General features: G+C 32.9%; 2 protein-coding genes across 4 annotated transcripts; one reads left to right on the top strand and one right to left on the bottom strand.

Moving 5' to 3' along the window:
- Positions 1 to 3,686: 3,686 nt before the first annotated feature.
- On the top strand, positions 3,687 to 8,347 carry LOC133789260 (GPN-loop GTPase QQT1). The gene is made up of 12 exons (XM_062227029.1): positions 3,687 to 3,886; positions 5,149 to 5,278; positions 5,500 to 5,544; positions 5,651 to 5,730; positions 5,851 to 5,925; positions 6,047 to 6,150; positions 6,263 to 6,419; positions 6,526 to 6,613; positions 7,459 to 7,531; positions 7,614 to 7,745; positions 7,910 to 7,972; positions 8,105 to 8,347. Exons 2-11 carry the CDS (start codon positions 5,187 to 5,189, stop codon positions 7,958 to 7,960), a joined length of 897 nt encoding a protein of 298 aa, XP_062083013.1. The 5' UTR covers positions 3,687 to 3,886; positions 5,149 to 5,186; the 3' UTR covers positions 7,961 to 7,972; positions 8,105 to 8,347.
- A 4,571-nt stretch (positions 8,348 to 12,918) lies between these two features.
- Positions 12,919 to 21,098, bottom strand: LOC133789258 (protein transport protein SEC23 D). Of its 3 annotated transcripts, none has more exons than XM_062227027.1 (14): positions 20,672 to 21,098; positions 20,495 to 20,551; positions 17,746 to 17,799; positions 17,472 to 17,644; positions 17,156 to 17,342; positions 16,878 to 17,023; positions 16,638 to 16,792; positions 16,302 to 16,383; positions 16,111 to 16,226; positions 15,569 to 15,670; positions 14,989 to 15,115; positions 14,353 to 14,630; positions 13,882 to 14,096; positions 12,919 to 13,800 (listed from the first exon to the last, which is right to left on the bottom strand). In XM_062227027.1, exons 1-14 carry the CDS (start codon positions 20,997 to 20,999, stop codon positions 13,589 to 13,591), a joined length of 2,232 nt encoding a protein of 743 aa, XP_062083011.1. In that variant the 5' UTR covers positions 21,000 to 21,098; the 3' UTR covers positions 12,919 to 13,588. The 3 variants fall into 3 exon arrangements, with proteins under 3 accessions (XP_062083011.1, XP_062083012.1, XP_062083010.1); XM_062227028.1 differs by having other exon boundaries at positions 14,989 to 15,112; XM_062227026.1 differs by having other exon boundaries at positions 14,989 to 15,112; positions 16,111 to 16,383.
- Positions 21,099 to 22,550: the final 1,452 nt, after the last annotated feature.

The following is a 22,550-nucleotide window of genomic DNA, read 5'->3' as shown; positions in this document are numbered from 1 at the left end:
CATTGAATCTGTACCAGAAGTTGGGATCTAAATCTCATTTGCTGTGTGCTTGCAGTTAGGTTAATGCAGTAGTTTTATTCTGATCCAATCATATAAATATATTACATATTTCTTTCATTATGACTCGTTTAATACTGATAGGATAGCCCTATCTCGAACCACCAAAACAGCAAGAAAAATTGACAAAAAAACGGAAAACAGAACACAAAGAAATGTAGGAAATACTGTTGTATTGATACCCAGGTATTCGAGAGCCTGGTCTCTCCCAAAAGTGGTTACAATTACCAATTCCAGCCTACCCAATGATCTCCTTTCTACCCTTTTTATATTATGGTCCACACGGGACTCCCCTGTACCCCATTCCCACCCAAGTATTCCTCACATAACTACCTCTACTTGGTTCTAACCTCTTGGTCAGCACTTACCCCCGAGTCTTTACATCCCTTACCTCTCCTAGTGTATACAAAAGTGATAGGAGGTCTATCAATACCGCCGGCCACAAGTTTCACCTTGTCCTCAAGGTGAAAGTTTGGAAACTGCTCTTGAATCAAACGGAAGTCCTCCCAAGTTGCGTCACATTCTGGCATGTTCATCCATTTGATCAAGGCTTGCGGTGCTTCCTTTTGAGTTCCTGGCCGAAATTCCAAGACTTTTTCTGGTTTCAAAATCCATTCCAGCTCCGCTGTTAACTCTGGAGGGAGCTTGGTAGGTTGTTGAGTTGGTCCCAGCGCTGTCCGTAGCAGCGAAACATGAAAAACAGGGTGGATTGTGGCATCGGGAGGGAGCTGGAGACGGTAGTCAGCTGCACCAATTCGTTCTAAGATCTGGAAGGGGCCAAAGTATCGTGGTGACAGCTTCTCATTAATGCGCTTGACCACTGTTCGCTGCCTACTCGGCCTTAACTTCACATAGACAAAATTCCCGACCTTAAACTGCACCTCTTGTCTCTTCTTATCGGCCTGCAACTTCATTTTCTGCTGGGCCCGATGTAGATTCTGTTTTAACAGCTCCAGAATGTTGTTCCTATCGCGAAGCGTTTGTTCCACAGCGGAAACTTTGGTACTGGCTGGTTCGAAACGTACCAATGGCGGTGGGTCTCGGTGATAGAGTGCTCTGAACAGTGTCATTCCAGCAGCCGAATATAAGGAAGTGTTGTACCAATACTCTGCCCAAGATATCCACTTGGCCCACTGATTCGGTTTTGAGCTGATAAAACAGCGTAAATAAGTTTCTAGGCAGCGGTTTACCACCTACGTCTGTCCATCCGATTGGGGATGATAAGCTGTACTTTTCTTTAAACTTGTTCCTTGCAGTCTAAATAACTCCTTCCAAAACAGACTGAGAAATACTTTGTCACGATCTGAAACAATGGAACGTGGGACACCATGAAGTTTGACAACTTCGCTTACAAAACTGGCAGCGACTGTACTAGCTGTAAATGGACGGCGTAGAGGTATAAAATGCGCATATTTACTCAAACGGTCCACCACTACAAAAATGGAGTCGAACCCATTCGATTTCGGAAGTCCTTTATGAAATCCATAGAAATGTCATCCCAAACTTGGTCTGGAATGGGCAATGGCTGAAGCAAACCCGCCGGTGATTGAGCTAGATACTTACTTTGCTGGCAAATGGCACATGCAGCAACAAATTTTTGGATGTCCCTTCTCATTCCTTGCCAATATAAGTCAGCCGCTATCCGCTGAAAAGTTTTAAACACCCCCGAATGTCCTCCCACGGTACTGCTGTGATATTCTTGTAATAATAATGGGATGAAAGGGGAAGAGGCTGGTATGACCAATCGCCCCTTAAATTTCAAGCAGCCGTGCACCAATGAATAACCTGCGACTTGCTGCCCCTCTTGTAAGTCCTTCGCTATTTTGGAGAGAAACGAGTCTGCCTCTGTGTGCGCCTGTAAATCTGGGATGGATACCACATTTGGAACCGAAATGGCAGCCATGGAAGCTTCGCAAGGTAGTCGGGATAAGGCGTCAGCCGCTTTATTCTCTAACCCCGGTCTATACTGGATGTCAAAATCATATCCCAGCAGATTTGTAAGCCATTTTTGATGCTCTAGAGCCACCAATCTTTGCTCCAACAAATACTTCAAGCTGCGTTGATCTGTCCTCACCAGAAACTTGCGTCCCAACAAATAAGGTCGCCATTTTTTAATAGCCAGCACAATTGCCATAAGTTCCCTCTCATAAATTGACTTCATTCGGGCTCGCGATGATAGGATCTGGCTGAAATAGGCCACGGGGTGTCCATTTTGCATCAAAACAGCCCCTAAACCAGCCCCCGACGCATCTGCCTCCAACACGAAAGGAACTGAAAAGTTTGGTAAGGCCAGCACTGGAACCGAACACATCGCCTTCTTCAAATGAAGGAAGGCCGAATCGGCTTCTTGAGTCCACCCATAGGATAGCCCTATCTCGAACCACCAAAATAGCAAGAATTGACAGGAAAACGGAAAACAGAACATAAAGAAATGTAGGAAATACTGTTGTATTGATACCCAGGTATTCGAGAGCCTGGTCTCTCCCAAAAGTGGTTACAATTACCAATTCCAGCTTACCCAATGATCTCCTTTCTACCCTTTTTATATTATGGTCCACACGGGACTCCTCTGTACCCCATTCCCACCCAAGTATTCCTCACATAACTACCTCTACTTGGTTCTAACCTCTTGGTCAGCACTTACCCCCGAGCCTTTACATCCCCTACCCCTCCTAGTGTATACAAAAGTGATAGGAGGTCTATCAAATACTTTACTTTAAGTTTGGACAATTATCAGTTTATATGTTTTTATTTTACTATGTAAACTTTTTTGATTTTGTGTTATCTCGTGGATAGATATTAAGTTTTGAAATTTAAGATTATTTGAATATTATTAATATGATTTTTTTTACTATAATTTTCTTATTTTTTATTTTAAAATAATAAATAGTGGTCACAAAAAATATTTTTATTTTTTAGTTTAGAAAATGAAAATAAAAAATAAATTTAAAAAAAAATATTTACCAAACATGTTTTTTTATTTTTTTAAATAAAAAATAAAAATAAAAATTACCAAACACTTATTTTAAAAAAACAGAAAACAAAAATGGTTATCAAACGCATTTTTATTTTATAAAAATAAAAAAACATAAAACAAAAATATATTTTTATTTGTGAGTATAAAAAATTTGGAAAGTTCTTTGGTAGGGCCTTCAAAAAGAGTCCTACCATAGGGCTCTTTTTGTGTTCTCAAACTTTGAACAGTTTTCGGCGCGATTTTTTTTAATGACCGTGTATATTGTAGTTATTTAGAGCATCCTGCAAATTTTCAGAAAATTTTGAATAATTTACAGTGCCGAAAACTAAGTTCAAACATGCTATTTTCCACGCACATAAAAAAATTAATTACGCATGTAATAATCTGTTTTCGGCACTGTAAATTATTCGGAATTTTCTGAAAATTTGCAGGATGCTCTAAATAACTACAATATACATGGTCAGAAAAAAAAATCGCGCCGAAAACTATTCACAGATTGAGAACACAAAAGAGCCCTACGTTAGGCCTCTTTTTTAAGGCCCATAGAATTATCCAAAAAATTTAAACTACAATTTTATGTTTTTCTCATTTTTTTTTCGAAAAAACAACTTAATTTATAGCAATTTATGCTTGATTATATTAACTCATTTTTATTTTTATAATTTTATATAGGAAAATCTTCTCGTGAAAGACCAAAGAGTGCCGCCTTTCCTTTTCCCCTCCGTCTCCCCACCACTCTTCTCGGCGGCGTGGCTGCTCCAACCTCGACGGCTAGTCTGCTCTAACTCGCTGCCTTTCCCAACTGCCCAGCCACAGTCAGTACTCTTCTCGTGTTCGTTGCCATCAGCCAAGGTATCACTTAACTTTGATTTTCAAGTTTGGATCTTTGACTTAGACAATCTTCATTCATTCTTCACCACTTTGTTGTCTCTTTTATTATCTGCTGTGATTATTTTGGTCCAAAATTTGAAGAAAAAACAATGCCAATGGATGAATGGGCTATATGTTATATTCCTCTGTGCATAATAATAACAATACTTGGAAGAAAAAAAACTCATATAAACTACTAATTAAGCTGCATAATTAGTCCAATTAAGAATATATACATATATACGTATATTGGAAGAGACAAAGTTCTCTTCTTTTTGGTTAATTAGTGCACATATATATGTAGTGTAGTGTATAGAGGGTTTATATGTGAAGCTTAGCTGGGGTTTTAGTTTGCAGTTTTTTTGAGCTCTGAGTTTGAAGTTTTCATTTGCTGTTTATATATGAAGCTTATCTTTCAAAATGTATTTTCTGATTGTACTACTACTGTTCTCTCTCTTTTTACCCTCTGTGTATATTTGTGAAAAATGAATTATCAATATATGAAGCTCTTTAAGTTGGAGAGCTTGAGTTTTGGACCCTTTCAAATATCCTCGCCTTTTCTGGTCCCACTCTTTGAGGTCACATTGGTTGTGATAGAGATTTTCCACAAATTATGTGGTAGTTATAAGAAGCATGAGAAGGAATCAGATATGCTTTGGTTCTATCAACTTTTCTAGGTTCTATTAGGGATAATTGGTCTAATTTTATATAAACACCAAACTCAGATAATTTTTGTAACACTCCCACTAAATTTCTTCATGGGTTGATAATTTTGTGTTTTATCATATTATTTGGTATGATGGATATTAAGCATGTGCATCAAAATTTGTAATTCTCTGTGTTTTTGTTCTTGGCAATAATGATTTACTTCTCAAATAGCATACACAATCATACAATATCATATTTTTAAGAAGTGGGAAATTTGATCTTGAACAGGATCTTTATAAAGACAACCTCACATTTGTCATTGGTTTAAAACATGTGTTCTAAGTTACTATAATTATTAATTGATGTAGATTTTAGGAGCTTCATTGATTAAGTTTCCATAGTTTTTTTTTAATTTCTGCTTGATGGATTTTTTTTTTTTGCTAAACTATTTCAATGGAGTTTGTTTCACCTTTACTTACAAAAATCAGGGAAGTAGTCTTAGTCTTTATGTGCATGGTGCTGGAGTCAAGTCATGCCAACCAAATTGTTGTAAACTTTTTCATCTCTACTCTCTCTCACATTGTGTACTTTACCAGATAAAACTTGTAACCTACAGCTAATTGAGGAAGTGAAAATGGTGTTTGGACAAGTTGTGATTGGTCCACCTGGTTCAGGAAAAACCACATACTGCAATGGCATGTCTCAGTTCTTGAAACTGATCGGGAGGTATACTGTTTTGCTTTTCTAAAATTGGGTTGTTTTTCAATCCTTATTATTATTATTATTATTATTATTATTATTATTATACTATTGTGAACGAGAAAGAGAATTTTGGGTTAGTGAAGAAGACCCTACAATGCATCTTATTTATAAACATTTTGCAATTTAATGAGAAAGTAATTTATATATGTGTTTATAATCAACACATGTAATGTTGTTGTGTACAGGAAGGTTGCTATTATCAATCTTGATCCTGCTAATGATTCATTGCCGTATCCTTGACCTCTTCAGCAGTGTTTGCTTTCTGATTTTCATTTATCTTCGAGTATATTGTATTTGAATTTATGTCAATATTAAGTCTACTTAATGTGTACCTAGATATGAATGTGACATTAACATTGAGGATCTTATAAAGCTCAGTGATGTGATGACAGAGCATTCCCTTGGTCCTAATGGAGGTTAGCTGATGTGTTATTCTAAGCTTGGTTTTATATATACTTACATATATATGCTCTATATTTCTTCTTAAAAGGTGTGGGATCTAATTGTTACGTTTCATTTGTGATCCTATTCTTCAGGACTGGTGTATTGCATGGATTATCTAGAAAAAAATATTGATTGGCTAGAAGCCAAACTAGTACCTCTATTGAAAGGTTGGTATTTTTTCATGTACTTTTTAGGCCATTCTAAACATTAGTTGATAAACTGGTTCATTCTTCAGTTATATATCTTATTTAGGTGACAAATGTCAATTTAATTCTTGTTAATTTGCAGATCACTATCTTCTTTTTGATTTCCCTGGCCAAGTAGAGTTATTTTTTCTTCACTCCAATGCCAAGAATGTTGTCATGAAACTCATAAAAAAGTTGAACCTTAGGGTATGATATATGATTATGTCTTCTGCTAACATGTTTGTATCGGTGATTAGGAGTTTGAACAACTTCATTAACTTCTGCTCGCTATCTTAATGGGATTGTCATTTTGATGCAGTTGACCGCTGTCCATCTAGTTGACGCCCATCTCTGCAGCGATCCTGGGAAATATGTCAGTGCATTGCTTCTCTCTTTATCAACAATGCTCCATTTGGAACTGCCACACATTAATGTTTTGTCAAAGATTGATTTAATAGAGAATTATGGAAGGCTGGGTGAGTTTATGCCTTTTTTTTTTCTTTTCCTGATTCAACATGTTGTGCTTCTGTCTTTCCGATTAATATTGCTTCTTTCTTTCTAATTTTTTTTTATGTGTTGCAGCCTTTAACTTGGACTTCTATACAGATGTTCAAGATTTATCATACTTACAGCACCATCTTGATCAGGATCCTCGCTCTGCTAAGTACAGGTTTATTTTAATCTTGTTATGTGCATCTGAAGAGAACTCAATAGACAAATTTATTAGAAGAGATTTATTACTGACATTAAAGTGATTAATCCATGTTACAGAAGTCTTAAGATCTGTGCTGAGTAAAACACATGCATCATTCATGAAGCTTGTAATTGAATTTGATTTCCATAGTCTATTTGTCCTATTGATGAGCCTTTTTATTTTTTTTGAAAAAAAGACAAAAATAGAACCCTCACTTGTGGCGGAGGAAGACCGAAACAATAAAAATCAAAAACAAAAACAAGCACCAAAACCAACTTAAATGAACACCCACAGACTCACTCCCTTCAAAAACTAAAACTACCACAAACTACTCCACTCCCTACATAGATCCAAGAAAGAGACACCCTCAAAACCTTTCGATCTAAACACCCAAGTGGCAACCCAAAACTTGATCTTGTCCCAAATGTTATCCACAGTGCAAGAAACGTCTTCAAAGATCCTACTATTCCTAATGATGAGCCTTCAGCGAAGCAAACGTTATAAATCTGATTTTCACCATTAACAACATGATGATTGACTGGAAATATTTGTATCATATGTTCTTTAGAGCTCAAGAAAGTAAATTCAATTTAGTTTGAAGTTAGGCATTAAGATTCTCAACTGTCATTAAATGGGGTAGAGGAGCTGCCATCACAGACAGCTTGACTTAAGACAGGCCTTTTTTTCTTTCCCTTTTTTAAATGAAAAATTGTATGCATGTTTGAAGTTTCATTTGGCATATATATTATGTCTTCTTAGGTTAGCCAAAAGGAAATGGCAATATATAGGTCTTGTCTGAATGCAGATTATCTTTATTGCAGAAAGCTTACCAAGGAGCTCTGTGAAGTGATAGAAGACTACAGTATTGTCAATTTTTCTACCCTAGATATCCAGGTGTGCCAATTTGTTCTGTTTTGGTCATTGACATATTAATAACTATTAAATTCTGGTAACTCAGTTGTACTTGTTTCTTCAGGATAAAGAAAGTGTAGGGAATCTGGTGAAGCTCATAGACAAAAGCAATGGATACATTTTTGCTGGAATAGAAGCAAGTGCAGTTGAATTCAGCAAGATTGCAGTCGGTCCTGTTGACTGGGATTATTACAGATATCCTTTTAATCTTTTTTTGTTTCTTATAATCTGCTTATCGTCGTGTCTCGGTACCAAATTTAGACTTCTCCTGAAATGGGCTATTCTGCATTTTCTTTTTTACTTGTGTTCCAAGAAAAACTGATGTCTAGTAATGAAGTTTTCTTAACAAAACAGTTCACAGTTGCAGCAGTGCAAGAGAAGTATATGAAGGATGATGAAAATTTTGATTGAAACGATTGACGGGTAATCTTAAAAAGCTCCATTGTATCATATTGTTTGTATTTTTTTTCCCTCTTCTGAAATATTAACTATATATATATGCACACACACTCTGGAGTTGTTTTTCATTTGATATAAATTTTTGGGGCTTGTCAGGTGCTAAGGGAAAGAATTAGGAACTCATGACTTCACATCATATCCTGTTCCAAAGGATTGTGTATTGAGGAAAAGTAGGGAGCTTGTTCATTGTATCAATATAATTGAGATGATATTTATTCTGTGCTTTTGCTTGATTAGTGAATTAGTGTAACTCATAACCTTGAACTAACTAGTTAAAATAGTTCTAAATTTTTGTAAAAAGAAAAAAAAAACACAATACCAAGCTACAAGTTTGAGCTAGTGAAGCCTGCTACTGCACATGTTGTTTGTTTATTCATCTTTTATTGTGATAATCTTCTTTTGATTGAAACTTTATCTTGATTCAAGTGGTTGAGATGTTCCAAGTAGTTAAAATAGTTCTAATGGCTGTAAAGACACGTCATGATCTTTACTTCTGCCATTATATGTATATATATAGAACCACTATAACACATTCCTTATTTTTACAATACCGATGCATTCTTTTTTTATTTTCGGCACCTGGATAGATATAATTTCAAATTTTTTTATTTGATGGTATACACTGTAGGTATTTAGAACATTCTGCAAATTTTCAAGAAATTCTGAATAGTTTAAGAAGCCAAAAACAGAGTTTAAACTGTTAAATTTTACACGCGTACACAAAAAAACAGGCATGCGTGTAATAGACAGTTTAAACTCTGTTTTCGGTATCATAATTTATTTAGAATTTTTTAAAAATTTGTAGGATGTACTAGATAAGTATAATGTACACCATCATATAAAGAAATTTGAGATTATATTTATTCAGGTACCAAAAGTAGAAAATAGAAAAGAATGCACCAATATTGCAAAAAAAAAATTTTTTTATAGTCGCTCCCTCTATATATATATATATATATATATATATATTATTTTATGCAAGAGCATGGTTGTGTATTATATCATCAGTCTTGAGATTGAATTGATATTTGACATCATGGAATAAGATCATCAGATTTGTGAAGATGTATTGTGTGAAAGTAAAAATAGGAAGACAAGGAGATTATTTGGAGCTTTCATTGTTTCGGAAAAGGGAAAAAAAAACCAGTGATGAAGTATTTTGAGAGACCTAACAATATGATTGATTATCTAGTATGATTTAGTTTTATTATAAGATATTTACACATTTACCACACTCTCAATCCCACATCTTGAATCATAGCAACAGAAGAAGAAAAGTGACAATCAATTTTGTTAGGCAAGTTAATAAATACCCATTTGAAGTGAACTATTCCATAATAACAAGAGGCATTGAACTTAATAAAACATAATATAACCTTTTTTTTTGTCTTCATATTTCTTTCTTTTAATCACACTTTCACAATTTATTTTGAGAGTTCACTATATGTATAAAAGTATTTTCTAATTGGAATAGTTACATAATTGAAGGTGATTTGAATTTTATTTACAATTTTGTTTTCTCTTTCTTCAAATATATATTTCTCTTTTCTCTTTTTTCTCCAAAACTTCAAAATAAAATTCTAGCAATACATTGTTTGGACTCAAGGGTAGTACCATTGCGATCTATAAAGATGATCACTTTATACTTTATTCTTACTATGTCACCAACACACTCAAAGTGATTATTCTCATTATGTTCCTTATTCTTTTTCCTAGTATTACTTTTCCTTATTTAAAAAATGTAATATTTATTTTGTGCTAAATTTTACTCATGTTATATTTTCGATTGGCCAGTTAATAGGAGCAGATTATAATTTTAAGAAAAGACAACTTTATTACTCACTTTAACAAGATAAGAATAATTCTTCTCTTATTCACTAAAAGTGACGAATCTTATGGCAATTGAAATCATTTACTTATCGTTAACTAAGAGAATCTTATATTATTTTCTTCATAATCTTTTTTATATAACTATATATATTCAAAGAAGCAAAGTAATTATTATGTCTCCAATTCTTTGCATCTAATTACGTATTTTAGTACTAGCCACATATATTAAATAAATACCCATTTAAAGTGAATCATTTGATGATACTATAATATATACTACTTGACGAGATATATATATATATATATTTATTAGCATGACTAAATGTGTGGTGAAATTAAATTCAAACTTGGTCCTTCGATCATCAAGGTAGGGGATTTTTATTTTTTAAAATAAAAAATGAGAAAAACAATTAATGTAGAAGTAATTAACCAAATTTTGGATTGAAAGATACACATATTAACAATGATAATTCATATAAAAAGAGCATAAACATAATATAACTTTTCTTTTCTTTTCATATTGACATTTTCACAATTTATTTTGAGAATTCATTATATAAAAGTATTTTCTAACTATATTTTATTATTCGTTACAAGCTATATCCCCAATACATTCAAAGTGATCATTCTCATTATCTTCATTTATTTTTTTCCCTAATATTACTTTTCCTTATTTATACGTATGATCTTCGTAAAATAATCAAAACTGAAAATACCAATAGAAAACACAAATTAACTAGTAGAATTTCATCAAATTTATATTTTTTTTAGGTAAAGAAACATCACAAACAACAAATTTCATGCCTAACTATAGACAAGCTAAGCCTAAACATAGGGCCCCCATCCCCAAGAGACTCTCCAATTTGGATCTTCAAAATTTGAATTTAATCCGATTCAATTATAATTGAATATCTAATTTTTAGCGATGAATTATAATTAGATTGTTTGTCAGATTTTTAACAACCTCACTACCTATTACTCATTAAATTAATTAGGTAAGGGATAATATAAAAGTTTCTCAATAGTGAGACCAACTTTTAAATATAACAATTTATCTTTACTTCCCAACCTTTAAATAAAATTCTAGCAACACATCATTTAGGCTCACGGGTAGCACCATTGTGACCTATCGATAAAAGTGATCATTTTATACTTTATTCTTCAGTGCAAGCTATGTCCCCAACACACTCAAAGTGATTATTCTCGTTATGTTCTTTATTCTTTTTCCTAGTATTACTTTTCCTTATTTAAAAAATGTAATATTTATTTTGTGCTAAATTTAACTCATGATATATTTTTGATCGACCAGTTAATAGGAGCAGATTATAAATTTAAGAAGATAATCGACCGAAAAATTTATTACTCACTTTAACAAGATAAGAATAATTCTTCTCTTATTCACTAAAAATGACGAATCTTATGACAATTGAAATCATTTACTTATCGTTAACGAGGAGAATCTTATATTATTTCTTCATAATCTTTTATATATATATATATATACTCAAAGAAGCAAAGTAATTATTATGTCTCCAATTCTTTGCATCTAATTACGTAATTTCAATTTCAGTACTTTATCTAGCCATATTTATTAAATAAATACTCATTTGAAGTGAACCATTTGATAATACTATAATATAATATATAGTACTTAACGATATATATATATATTTATATTGGCATGACTAAATATGTGATGATAATTAAATTCAAACTTGGTCCTTCGATCATCCAGGATGGAGATTTTTATTTTTTAAAATAAAAAATGAGAAAAAGAGAAGCAATTAATGTAGAAGTAATTAACCAAATTTTGAATTGAAAGATACACATGCTAACGATGATAATTCATATAACAATAGCATAAACATAATATACGTTTTCTTTTCTTTTCATATTCCTTTCCCATTTTTCACAATTTATTTTGAGAATTTACTATAGAAAAGTATTTTTTAATTTTATTTTATTATTCGTTTCAAGCTATGTCCCCAACACATTTAAAGTAATTATTCTCATTATCTTCCTTTATTTTTTTCCCTAATATTACTTTTCTTTATTTATTCGTATGATCTTCGTAAAGTAATCAAAATTAAAAATACCGACAGATAACACAAAAATTAAATAATAGAATCTCATCCAATTTATACTTTTTAGATAATAAAAAACATCACAAAGAACGAAGTTCACCCCCACCCCCCAAGAGACTCCAATTTGGATCTTCCAAATTTGGATTTAAACCGATCCAATTATATTCAAATATCTAATTTTTAGTAATCAGTTATAATTAGATTATTTATCAGTTTTTTAACAACCCCACTAACTATTACTCATTAAATTAATTAGGTAAAGGATAATATAAAAGTTTCTAAATAGTGAGACCAACTTTTAAATATAACAATTTATCTTTTACTTCCCAACCTTAACTTTCTACTGGAAAATAACAAGTTGTGTATAAGAGAAAAATCTTACACTTATAAATGTCTATATCCAAGTACAATGTGCCAACTTAGGTTATAAGTTATAAACATACATAGTTGAGTTAAATTTTGATGTACATATATGCATAATTCATATTATTTTACATTATATATTATAATATGATGAGTCATAACATAGTAAATAATTATTGGTTGAGTAATGATTTAGCACTTTTTTTTTATTAACTAGTTATTGAAAATTAGCCTCACCTCACCAGGTAATTATTCATGCTGTACAAAAAATATTAAAATTGAGAAAATTGAGAAAATATCAAAGGTGCAACTGATAATTGTAAAAATAGTGAAAAATTTTGGAGTGCTTTTTACATAAATTAAAAATATAGATAAAAGCAACACCACTGAAAAAATTTCTGTTACTTCAGTTAATGAAAAATTTTAAATTTAGATAATTCAAATTATTTTTAATCAACTTATGTTGAGACATTTTTATTAAAAATTACATTAACTTTTTTACTGTGAAATGAATCAATTATAATTTCTTCCTTGAAAATAAAATCAATCCAAGTAAAATCAATCTTAAAATGAGATTAACTTTTTTATGTTTTTTTATTAATTTTTCTTACTAATTAAAAAAAACAACAAATATTTACTATTGAAAATTAGTCTCATTGCACATTAAAATAGCTCAGTTGACATATTAACATATTAAATAAACAGATGGTACAACATGTAACATGTTTTACCAACTAAAAAATAACACTACATTTCTTCTCAAACAATCAGTATTGAGATCAAGGGCACTAAATCACAAATAACAAAATCTTTCATTTAGGAGAAGAAAGAAAAACAGAAAAAAAGAAAAAGATCTTTGGGAAAATGTGAAAAGGGGAACACCAACCCTTGTTCCCCATGAAATTATTACAAAAACACCTACTTTCGCCTCGAGTTCGAACATCGAGTTCGAACATCGATATTCCCGGTCTGACCAAAAATAGGACCAGCACAGCACTTTCTATTCTCACATTTGATTAAGGGAAAATTTTGAGGTCTGTAAATAGTTTGAATCATAAAGGAGAAGTTGAGAGCAGATTATCAGAGCAATTTGCTCACTTGTTTTGACAATGAGAACCGAACCGAACCTCTCAACCTCGGTAGGCCAGACAACTTTAGAGAGAAAGTAGTAATCATCAAAAGATTTTGTTCTTCTTCATCCAATTCAAGCATTGTTGAAAAATGGATGAGTTTTTTTTTTTTTCTATAGTTGGTGGTCCTTTAGCTGTACTATGTTTGAAGTGATTAAGTTTGTACCTGTAATCTATTTCATGTATTCCAGTACGCTCTGTGTGATGTTATCGAGAAAGGAAACAAAACCCGTCACGCTGGTCAGACCACTTCCATCGACGTCCTGTTCCTCGATGAGAAAGTTCTCAAAAGCAGAAGCATCTTCCTGCCCTCCCCGGATGAATATTAGTTTGGGGGTAATACATCTCTCTTGCTTCAATTTGTTGATGGTACTTCTCAACAAGCCTAAGAGATCATCACATTCTAATCATTTTCCGCGAAAAATTGCTTTAATAATAAATGCAGCGATAAGTATTGCCTACTTACAGTCATGGGGTGGAGGATAAGGAAGTGTGGGGTCAGCTGTTGAAGAATAAAACACAACTAGAGTCGTAAATGCATCAAGGAAAAATATGGGACTTCCACTGGTAATCAATGCAGCACGGCTCAATGAGTGGCGTGGGTACGCTTGCTTATCTGGTGTCGAATACGAGGTCAGCATTGGGTACACAGCACGGTGTAGGGAGCTCGGTTCCAGAGCACTGCACCAAAAGTTTTAGAACATTTAAAGTGATAAAAGCCTTTTGTATCAACTAGGCAAAGCTAGACCATGATAAAAGCCTCTTTCAAGTTAATAATCAGCTTAGAAATGAAGGTTTAGTCAAACTCTAAATAAAACAATATATTTAGGCAGACATGGAGAATATGAAAAAAAAGAAGCCAAAATATACATAAAAATCTTATTTAAAGCCGGCAACTCAGTCATCAAAGTAACTCTATTCAGTTTGAGCCCAATACCTGAAAAGGCATTGCAAGTAGATCCGGTAGTCGGGATGAACACCTTCTTCATGAAATCGAAGAAGAGGATTCCGAAGCAAAGCAAAGACTAGCCGAGGCAAATGCTGCATTTCTGGGCATTGTGAGAATGAAACATCAATCTGAGAAGTCATTGAACTTCCATTCTTGTATTGAACAAGTTTATAAGCATTATTGTACTGTGCTGTCAGGATCACTAGCCAATCATGAAGCAACAGTCTACCCTCTCGAACCCCTTGCTCCAATGAGGCTAATATAACCTATAAACCAATGAACCTCATTCAATCATTACATTATTATCCAGTAAAAATATAGAGATTCAGTAAGATTTACTTTTCTTAGTACATTAATTAAAAAAAATGATCCACATCATGATCAATGTTAATGAAAAAAAACCACTTGATAAAGAACATAATGAGGTTTGCAGTTTTTAACCTCCAAGTACATATGTCAATCCATTGAAAACAATATATGTACTTATACATTAAAAGTCAGAATCACCTTAGAATTCACAAAAGTGCAACATGACTCAACCTTTATAAGTAAGGCCTTAAAAATAAGAGGGCAACAAATCATATAAGATAAAAATAGCATAGAAAAGTGGTCAGTGAGAATTACCTTGTGAACAAGTAATGATAAAACAACTTCAGGAACAACACTGTCATAGATTTCGTTGATGTTTTGAGCAGTTGCAAACTGCACAGTTCGAATCCTTAGTCGACGTTTGAGAGAATATTTTCCTCTACTAAACATAAGAAAATAAAAATTATAAGTTATCGCATATCAAACTCTGAACAATGACTAATATAATAAATGCATTAATATAAAAATAAAATTATCATTAGAAAAAAGAGGGAAAAAAATTGCCAAAATAAAGAAGAAAATAACTACATAAAGCAAGGACGTGAACACAAAACAACATTGGCCAACCATGACCAAGGGCATCATAGAAGATTAGCATGTTTTTCACACAAAACGGAACAATATCAAAAGACTCTTCCCCCACTTTTTACACACTACTGAAATCATTGGTTGAGGGAGAAAAACAAAATATGTTGTCGACAAAGTAAATGACAAGAGCTAATTTCACAGCATCTATATTTCATTCTCATTGTCATTTCAAAATACTATATTCTATTTGTTACATTTTGATTTCACAACAGAAGGCATAAAACATGATAAGTAGAACTAACCATACCTACTTGAAGTTAGCAACCCTGAGTTTTCTAGCTCCTCGGGAGGCACAACTACAGTGTATTGAAATACAGTCTGTACCATAGGAGGAGGTTCTGATCCATGTCTGCAGGAGTACAATAAGAACACGACAAGCAAACACATTGCGTACCAATATCAGCTAATAGCTTGCAGTAGGAACACAGCTTAAATGGCTAAAATTCTGAGATGTAATCTGAAAATCCAGTCAAACAAATATATATATATATATAAATATAAATAATGCAAACAAATGCAGATGAGAGTTTCTTAAGAATTTCTTAGAAAGGCATTAAGTGTGATCATGTCATGCATCTTATTTTCATCATTTCAAATGTCTATTAGAAACCAACAAAGGACAGATACGATCCTTAGATATACATGCATATAAAGGCCCTATCTGTCCTTTGTTGTATAATATATATACATATATGTATATTTACTTTCATTAGGTCGTCAACAAATCGTAATCTAATCTAGAATTTGTTATCTTTTGACCTTAGGAGGCAATTGTGAAAGATCTCCTACCTTGAAAAACCATCAACACCAGCAAACTCAAAGTCATAAGCATATGTTGCATAAGAATCACAGCAAATAATGTGTTGAACATTCTCATACTGCGGATCCGGAAAGAAATGACCATACTGCAGCCAATAAAGAAATTTAATAAGAAACAGTACAATGTTAAATATAGATGCAAATGAAGTTGCTATACTCACAGAATGACCAGGTTTAAATTCAGTAGATGTCCTCATTCGCAATATACAATTAAACGCATACGGTCGAGTTAGCATTCGATACCTAAGACAAGACAATGTTGTTAAAACAATCACAAACTTTTTAGAAAAAAAGGAGGGGGTTAAAGCCATCTCATACTAAAGAACACACAAAAAATTGATTGAATTTTTCACTTTAAAATAAAGAACAATCATCTTCTGAGTCAAACAAAATTCCATTGCTTAAATAAAAATAAGACTCGTCATCTAAAGATGTTAAGCTTAAGGTGCTTTATCTGAAGGTAAAATAATTCTGCTTCAATACCACAAAATACTTACATGTCCTGAGGAAGGGTTGAATCATCAGTGCTTGAATAGAAAAATAATGATCCTCCACTTTCTATGCTGAGAAACTTCAGTGAAGCCAAATCTGTGTACTCATTTGTAACAGCAAATATATCCACACAAACACCTGCTTGAATAGCGACAGCAGCCTGTAAAATCCATTTTAAAGGCTTATATTCCATTAAAGGATAGAGAATGAATTATATTATACAAATGTATGTAAGATCATTTTACCAGATCTTTGTAGAAAGGTGTCTGCTCAGGAAGTAAAGCACGATCTGCATCCTCTCCTTTACTAGCATATTGCTCACCATACCGTCTAGTGTCTAGTTGACCAGCTCCATAATCAGGAGGACCAGAAAGAAAAGCAAAGACTCTAGCTGCACTTACATTCAAAGGAGACAAGCTGTCATTATTTTTTATTAAAATATAATCACCCAAATGTACTAAATTATAAGATAAAACCAATACAACAGTATAATTACTTGAGCTTAAAAATTGATCCAACCAACCTAATGCAAATGTGCTTCCATATTCTGATCCAAGGTAATTAAACAGAGCTTCCATTGCCACCCCAAACCCTCGCCCGCCCATCAAAACACCATCCATTCCTTGCCCTGCTGCTGTGGTTCTCTCCCATGAAGTTGTTGGTCTAAGTGTTTCAAGTGCAGATGCAATACGGTCCTTACAAGTTTCTACCTGTAAGGCAGTTACTTAGTTCAGGACTGAATGAAAAGTTTAGTAGATGCCAGACCCTGGATAATGAAAAGTTCTGCATGCGGAAAATTTTAAATGAAAAAAAATATAGAAAAACCAAGCAAGCCATACAGGAGCCAGGAATTGTAACAAAGGCATGACATCTTCAAGTTCAACTGAAAGGGTGCCTTCTGTGTCGGGGGGGATAAAAACGTTCTTTACAACTGGTATGGGCCCTTGAACATCATACAACCCCAGTTTGTGGCTGAAAGTAGCAATGCCAAAGAGTGAACCAGGCGCAAGAGCTGGAAATGAAACAATATTTATGATAATAGTCTTAACATTCAATGAAAGAGATTCAAGCAATAAATAATTACAGTTATTACATTAATGTATAACTATTGACCTTCTAAAGCTGCCAGAAGTGCGCTCTTAGTAAGTTCCAGAAATTCTTCTGAGGCTGCAGTTGAATAAAGGAAGAAAAGAAAAGTTATATCATTTGGAAAGATTCCTTCACATGAAAATAATGAAGCTTCAAACTGTATTCACTGGAAGAGAGAGAGAGAGAGAGGAAGTGAAGCAGAGATAGAAAAAATGCAACCATGATAAGGGGAAAATTAAAAGGCTCCAAATTATGAAAATAATGTTCAAATGGGCCAGGAAGTTTGACTGGGAAAAGAACAAATAAGGAAAGACCATATGAACCAAAGTTACATACATCCTTTTTATGTAAAAAAAATTAAATAATTCCAACGCTACCCATGCAATGCCATGCCACATATCAGAATATCTTCGACTTTAAAGCCAAATATTTAGATTTGATATGTTCTAAGTGGGTTCCCCTCTCTTATCAAGCCACCTAAACAAGGCCAAAAAGCTATTATTAGAAAGTTCTTCCCACATATATTTAAACACCTTCACTGAATCTTTATTTCTTGAAAATTTGAAGAACTGAGCCACTCTAATGAGCATAGCCAATGAAGAAGGCCTAAACCTAGGCACAACACTCCAATCAAGTGTTATTGCTTCTATACACGACGCTTAGGATTTTCTACTATTTAATTTGGCGTTTTTGTAATTGGTAGACTAATATTTTTATTATTATTATTTTTTTTTTTTAAGAAACAAGGTAAGCTAAATACATCGACAGGCATTTTGTATTTGGAGAAATTGACATTAAAATGTCCCCCACTCCCTTTCCCTTTTGTTTCTCTATCTTGTTTGTATTTGTATGTACTAAATCAATCATTCATCACATTTAACAGTTTCTAAAATCCCACCTGAAACCAAGCACATCCAATCAATGACAACAATTGACAACAGAACTATCAGATTCCATCCTCTAAAATGCCACTAAAGTTTATATTTTGGATGTTTCCTTAAGACCACACTTATGGTGCAAAATCTCAAAATTCAACAAGATAAGGAAACAATTCCATACTACCCTAGGAAACCAAATTGTCTATCATCTTTGAACTATCAACAATAAGATTTAACAAATACAGGGTGTCACTAAGCAAGTATTCAGGAGTTCAAAATGGCGAAATCAATGTTAGCAACAATACTTCAACCTCAAGCTTATGATATACACATTTATATAAAAGAAATCTATACTGAGAAATAAGAGAAAAGAAAAATCCAGCAAGAAACATGAGGAAGATCAGGAATCCTCCACTGTGACAGAAAACATGAAAGAAGCCTAAAAAAACTTTTGGCCAACTTAGAGGGGTTAAGTGAAGGGGAACAATTGTAAACTCATTAGCTGTGCAATAAGAAGTTATAAGTTCATTTATCCATAAATAATTAATATCTTCAGAGTTGTCTTCAAATATTTTTCATTTTCTTTCAAGCCATAGTAAAACACAACTACCTTTTGCAAAATACTGCAAGAATACATCTTGCTTACTAACTCCAAACCCAACAAACTTCTCCCAAAAGAGACTCATGACCCAGAAGTAAGCCCAAAAATCAAACATGATTAAATTATGTGTTCTACAAATTCTTATGATGACTAAAACAAAGTAAGCAATTGAAGTTTTGTGACTGCTAAAAGAGACTCATGACCCAGAAGTAAGCCCAAAAATCAAACATGATTAAATTATCTGTTCTACAAATTCTTATGATGACTAAAACAAAGTAAGCAATTGAAGTTTTGTGACCGCTACAAGATTAAGACTTCAAGTGTCTCAATGATTAAACAAAAATACAAACACTTCCTGTAAAAGCCTGCCAGAATGTTGTTATATTCTCAACTTTACTTTATCTTCACTTAAATCCATTCCAATAGTGTAACAGTACTAAATCTCTATACAAACATTTTCATTCCTCTCACAACACCCTAATATGAAACACTCATTGCATTAAACTTTATCCATCACGCTATAAATGTTGTGAGACCACCCTTAATATCTGTTCTCATGACTAATTAAACTCAAATATTAAAAATAATCACTGTTCGGGGACTCTACAACTTGATGAGTTTGCCTATTTATAAAAGCACAAACCTCTTGGCTTTTGGGGCAAAAGATAATTTTACTCTCAAGTCTCAACCTTTTGTGTAATTTTCTTCGTTACGAATATACTATTTTCATCTCCTATAAATAAATAATAAAAAAAAGATTCCAATAATCTGATCACTTCTTCTCATCCTCAACACAAATGAAAATGCCAAGTTATAGAACCAGTATGCCTAGAAGACCACCTGCTTACTCCAAGCATACCATGCTTCTTTTTTTTTAAGAGAATATTGTTCTCCTAAAAACCCACCAAATGATGGCACTCAACATAAGATGAAAACTATGTCCCCCTCCCTTGTGAACCGAAAGTTCGAAAATTTATAATTTATTACTAATTAATTTCTCTAGACACTAATCCTATTGCCAATTATCCTAGAAATCTACAACATGGATAGAAAATTCAAAGCAAAGCTACCAAATTACTAACATTTAATATGAAAATTACAAACAACAAAAAAAGTTCAAGGCTATCTCTAATTTCAAAACACTGAATATTGTCAGCTAATCTCTTCGGACTGCAATCCTAGTGCCCATTACCCAACATTTGATATGAAAATAAAACACAAAGTTCACTGTGATCTCTAATTTCAAAACCATGGATTAGTCAAGAAAAGCTAAAACCAGTCAACCAAATCTTACAAGACAAATCAATGGCAGCAACATATACCGGCTGTGGCTGCAGTCCTTCCTCTTCAGCTGCCAAAAATAAACGAAACAAACAACATTAAATCATATGCATACAAGAAAATTTCGGTGATTCATCAATTGTTTTTCTCCGGAGCCAAACAGAAATGACGAATAAGATTCCACGCTAACCAGGCAACTCGAGATCTACGAAGGAAGACTTCAATTCGGGGCAGGAGTCCGGGAGAGAATAGCGAGCAATGCTTTTGGTTGTCAAGCCATTGAGTTGCGAACAAAGGCAACAAGTCCAGCTCCATTGATCCAGATAACAGTAGATGTTGAAATAAGCCCAGCAATTCTCACACCGGGGCAAGAGATCGCCATCGGTTCCGTACGCTGGCGCCCTATCTTCCTCGTCCTTGGTTGCGAATGGCGTCACCGTCACGCCCCATGGCAGCCCCGAATTCTCCTGGGCGTCCGAGTCGATCGGGAATCTCGACACCGTAGCTCTCACCGCCATGGCAGTCTGTCCGACTGTTTTCTTTCTCTTTCTCTTTCCTCTTCACGTAAATAATTTTCCTAGGTGCTTTCTCGGGAAACAAACGGAGAGTGAGAAATGAGGAGTGTGTAGAGTAAACGGAGTAACTTAATGCAGCGCATGTTAGCACAGGCGACTGTTATACACTGCATGGTGCCACATAAAGCGAGCCAATTCTTGAGCGCCACGTCAATATTCACGATGGATGACGTGGCATTAATATGCCATGTCATGATCCGACAAGGACGAATTGGTTGACTTTTGAATTTATATTTCAATTTAGAAAAACACTACTAAAAAGGATTTAAAAATTCCTTTGAAACAAAAATAAAAATTTATGGAAGTGCTAAATAAATGTTTGTACTATAATTGACCACTTAACAAAAAATGTATAGCATTTTTCCAATGAACTATTTTTAGTTACAATTTTGTCCATTGAAAAAACTTTTCCAATAAATATTTTTTAATTACAATGAAGAATAACAAAATTAAAATTGGTTTCAATAAATACTAATTAATCATTAATAATAGTTTTTATTTATATTATTGATGAACATCAAAACAAAATACTAAATAGTTTATCAAATTTAACAAGATTAATGCCATTTTAGACTCTTTATTTTCTAAAAAAAAACTTTTCAATTTCATGTTTTGTAAGTTTGTTAAAGTTAGATTTTGAATTCAATTTTGGTCATTATGTTTTATTTACAAGAACATTAACTTAGAAAATATGTAGATTTTCAACAGACATCCATCTTTTTCAGTTTGTATTCAATAATATTTTGATCAAAATTTAGACGAAGAAATTATTTTAAACCAATTTATAAACATGGAGTCTAAAAATTATTTTTCTGAAAACAAAATTCAAAACAAAACTATCTCTTATTAAATTTTGTATTAAATTTGGCATGTATCTAATTTGGAGAATTTTGCAGTGTATTTAGATTATACAATGAAGAATATTTTTTTATAGATGTAAAATAATGTAGTGATAAAGAATCAAATTTGACATGAATTGCTAATTGCTTCACTTACCATAGGGGTGCAGGGTGGTTAAGCAGAATAAATTTTTACAAACAGCAATATCCACCCCCACACCATATATATATAAATTTTATATATTTTATTAATTTATTTTATTATTAAATATTTAATTTATAATTTGAAATCCATTAGAAAGGTAAATTATTTGCATGCATTAATTTTATTATAATTTATAACATTCTTTTTATGTTTGAAGGTTTAATTTTCTTATTGTGTTAGTTTCTTTTTATTTTCAAAAATGATATTAGAGAGAAAACTTACAGTAAAATTTTTGGAGAGTTCTTATTTTTAATTGATGAGGTATATTATTTAATTACCAAATTAGATTAGGTGTTTTGTTGGGATTAACCAACAATCTCAGCTAGCATAAAAATACAATTAACAAACCAGAAATCAAATGATCATAATTCAGATTGGAAATAAAAACAGAAATTAAAGAACACACATGTTGGACCCAAAACGGGATGTTTTAATATTTAAGCTCGCAAG

The sequence above is a fragment of the Humulus lupulus genome, chromosome 7 (genome assembly GCF_963169125.1).
Source record: "Humulus lupulus chromosome 7, drHumLupu1.1, whole genome shotgun sequence".
NCBI lineage: Eukaryota > Viridiplantae > Streptophyta > Magnoliopsida > Rosales > Cannabaceae > Humulus > Humulus lupulus.
The sequence above is the reverse complement of the archived record's forward strand: the minus strand, read 5'-3'. Positions and strand labels throughout refer to the sequence as shown.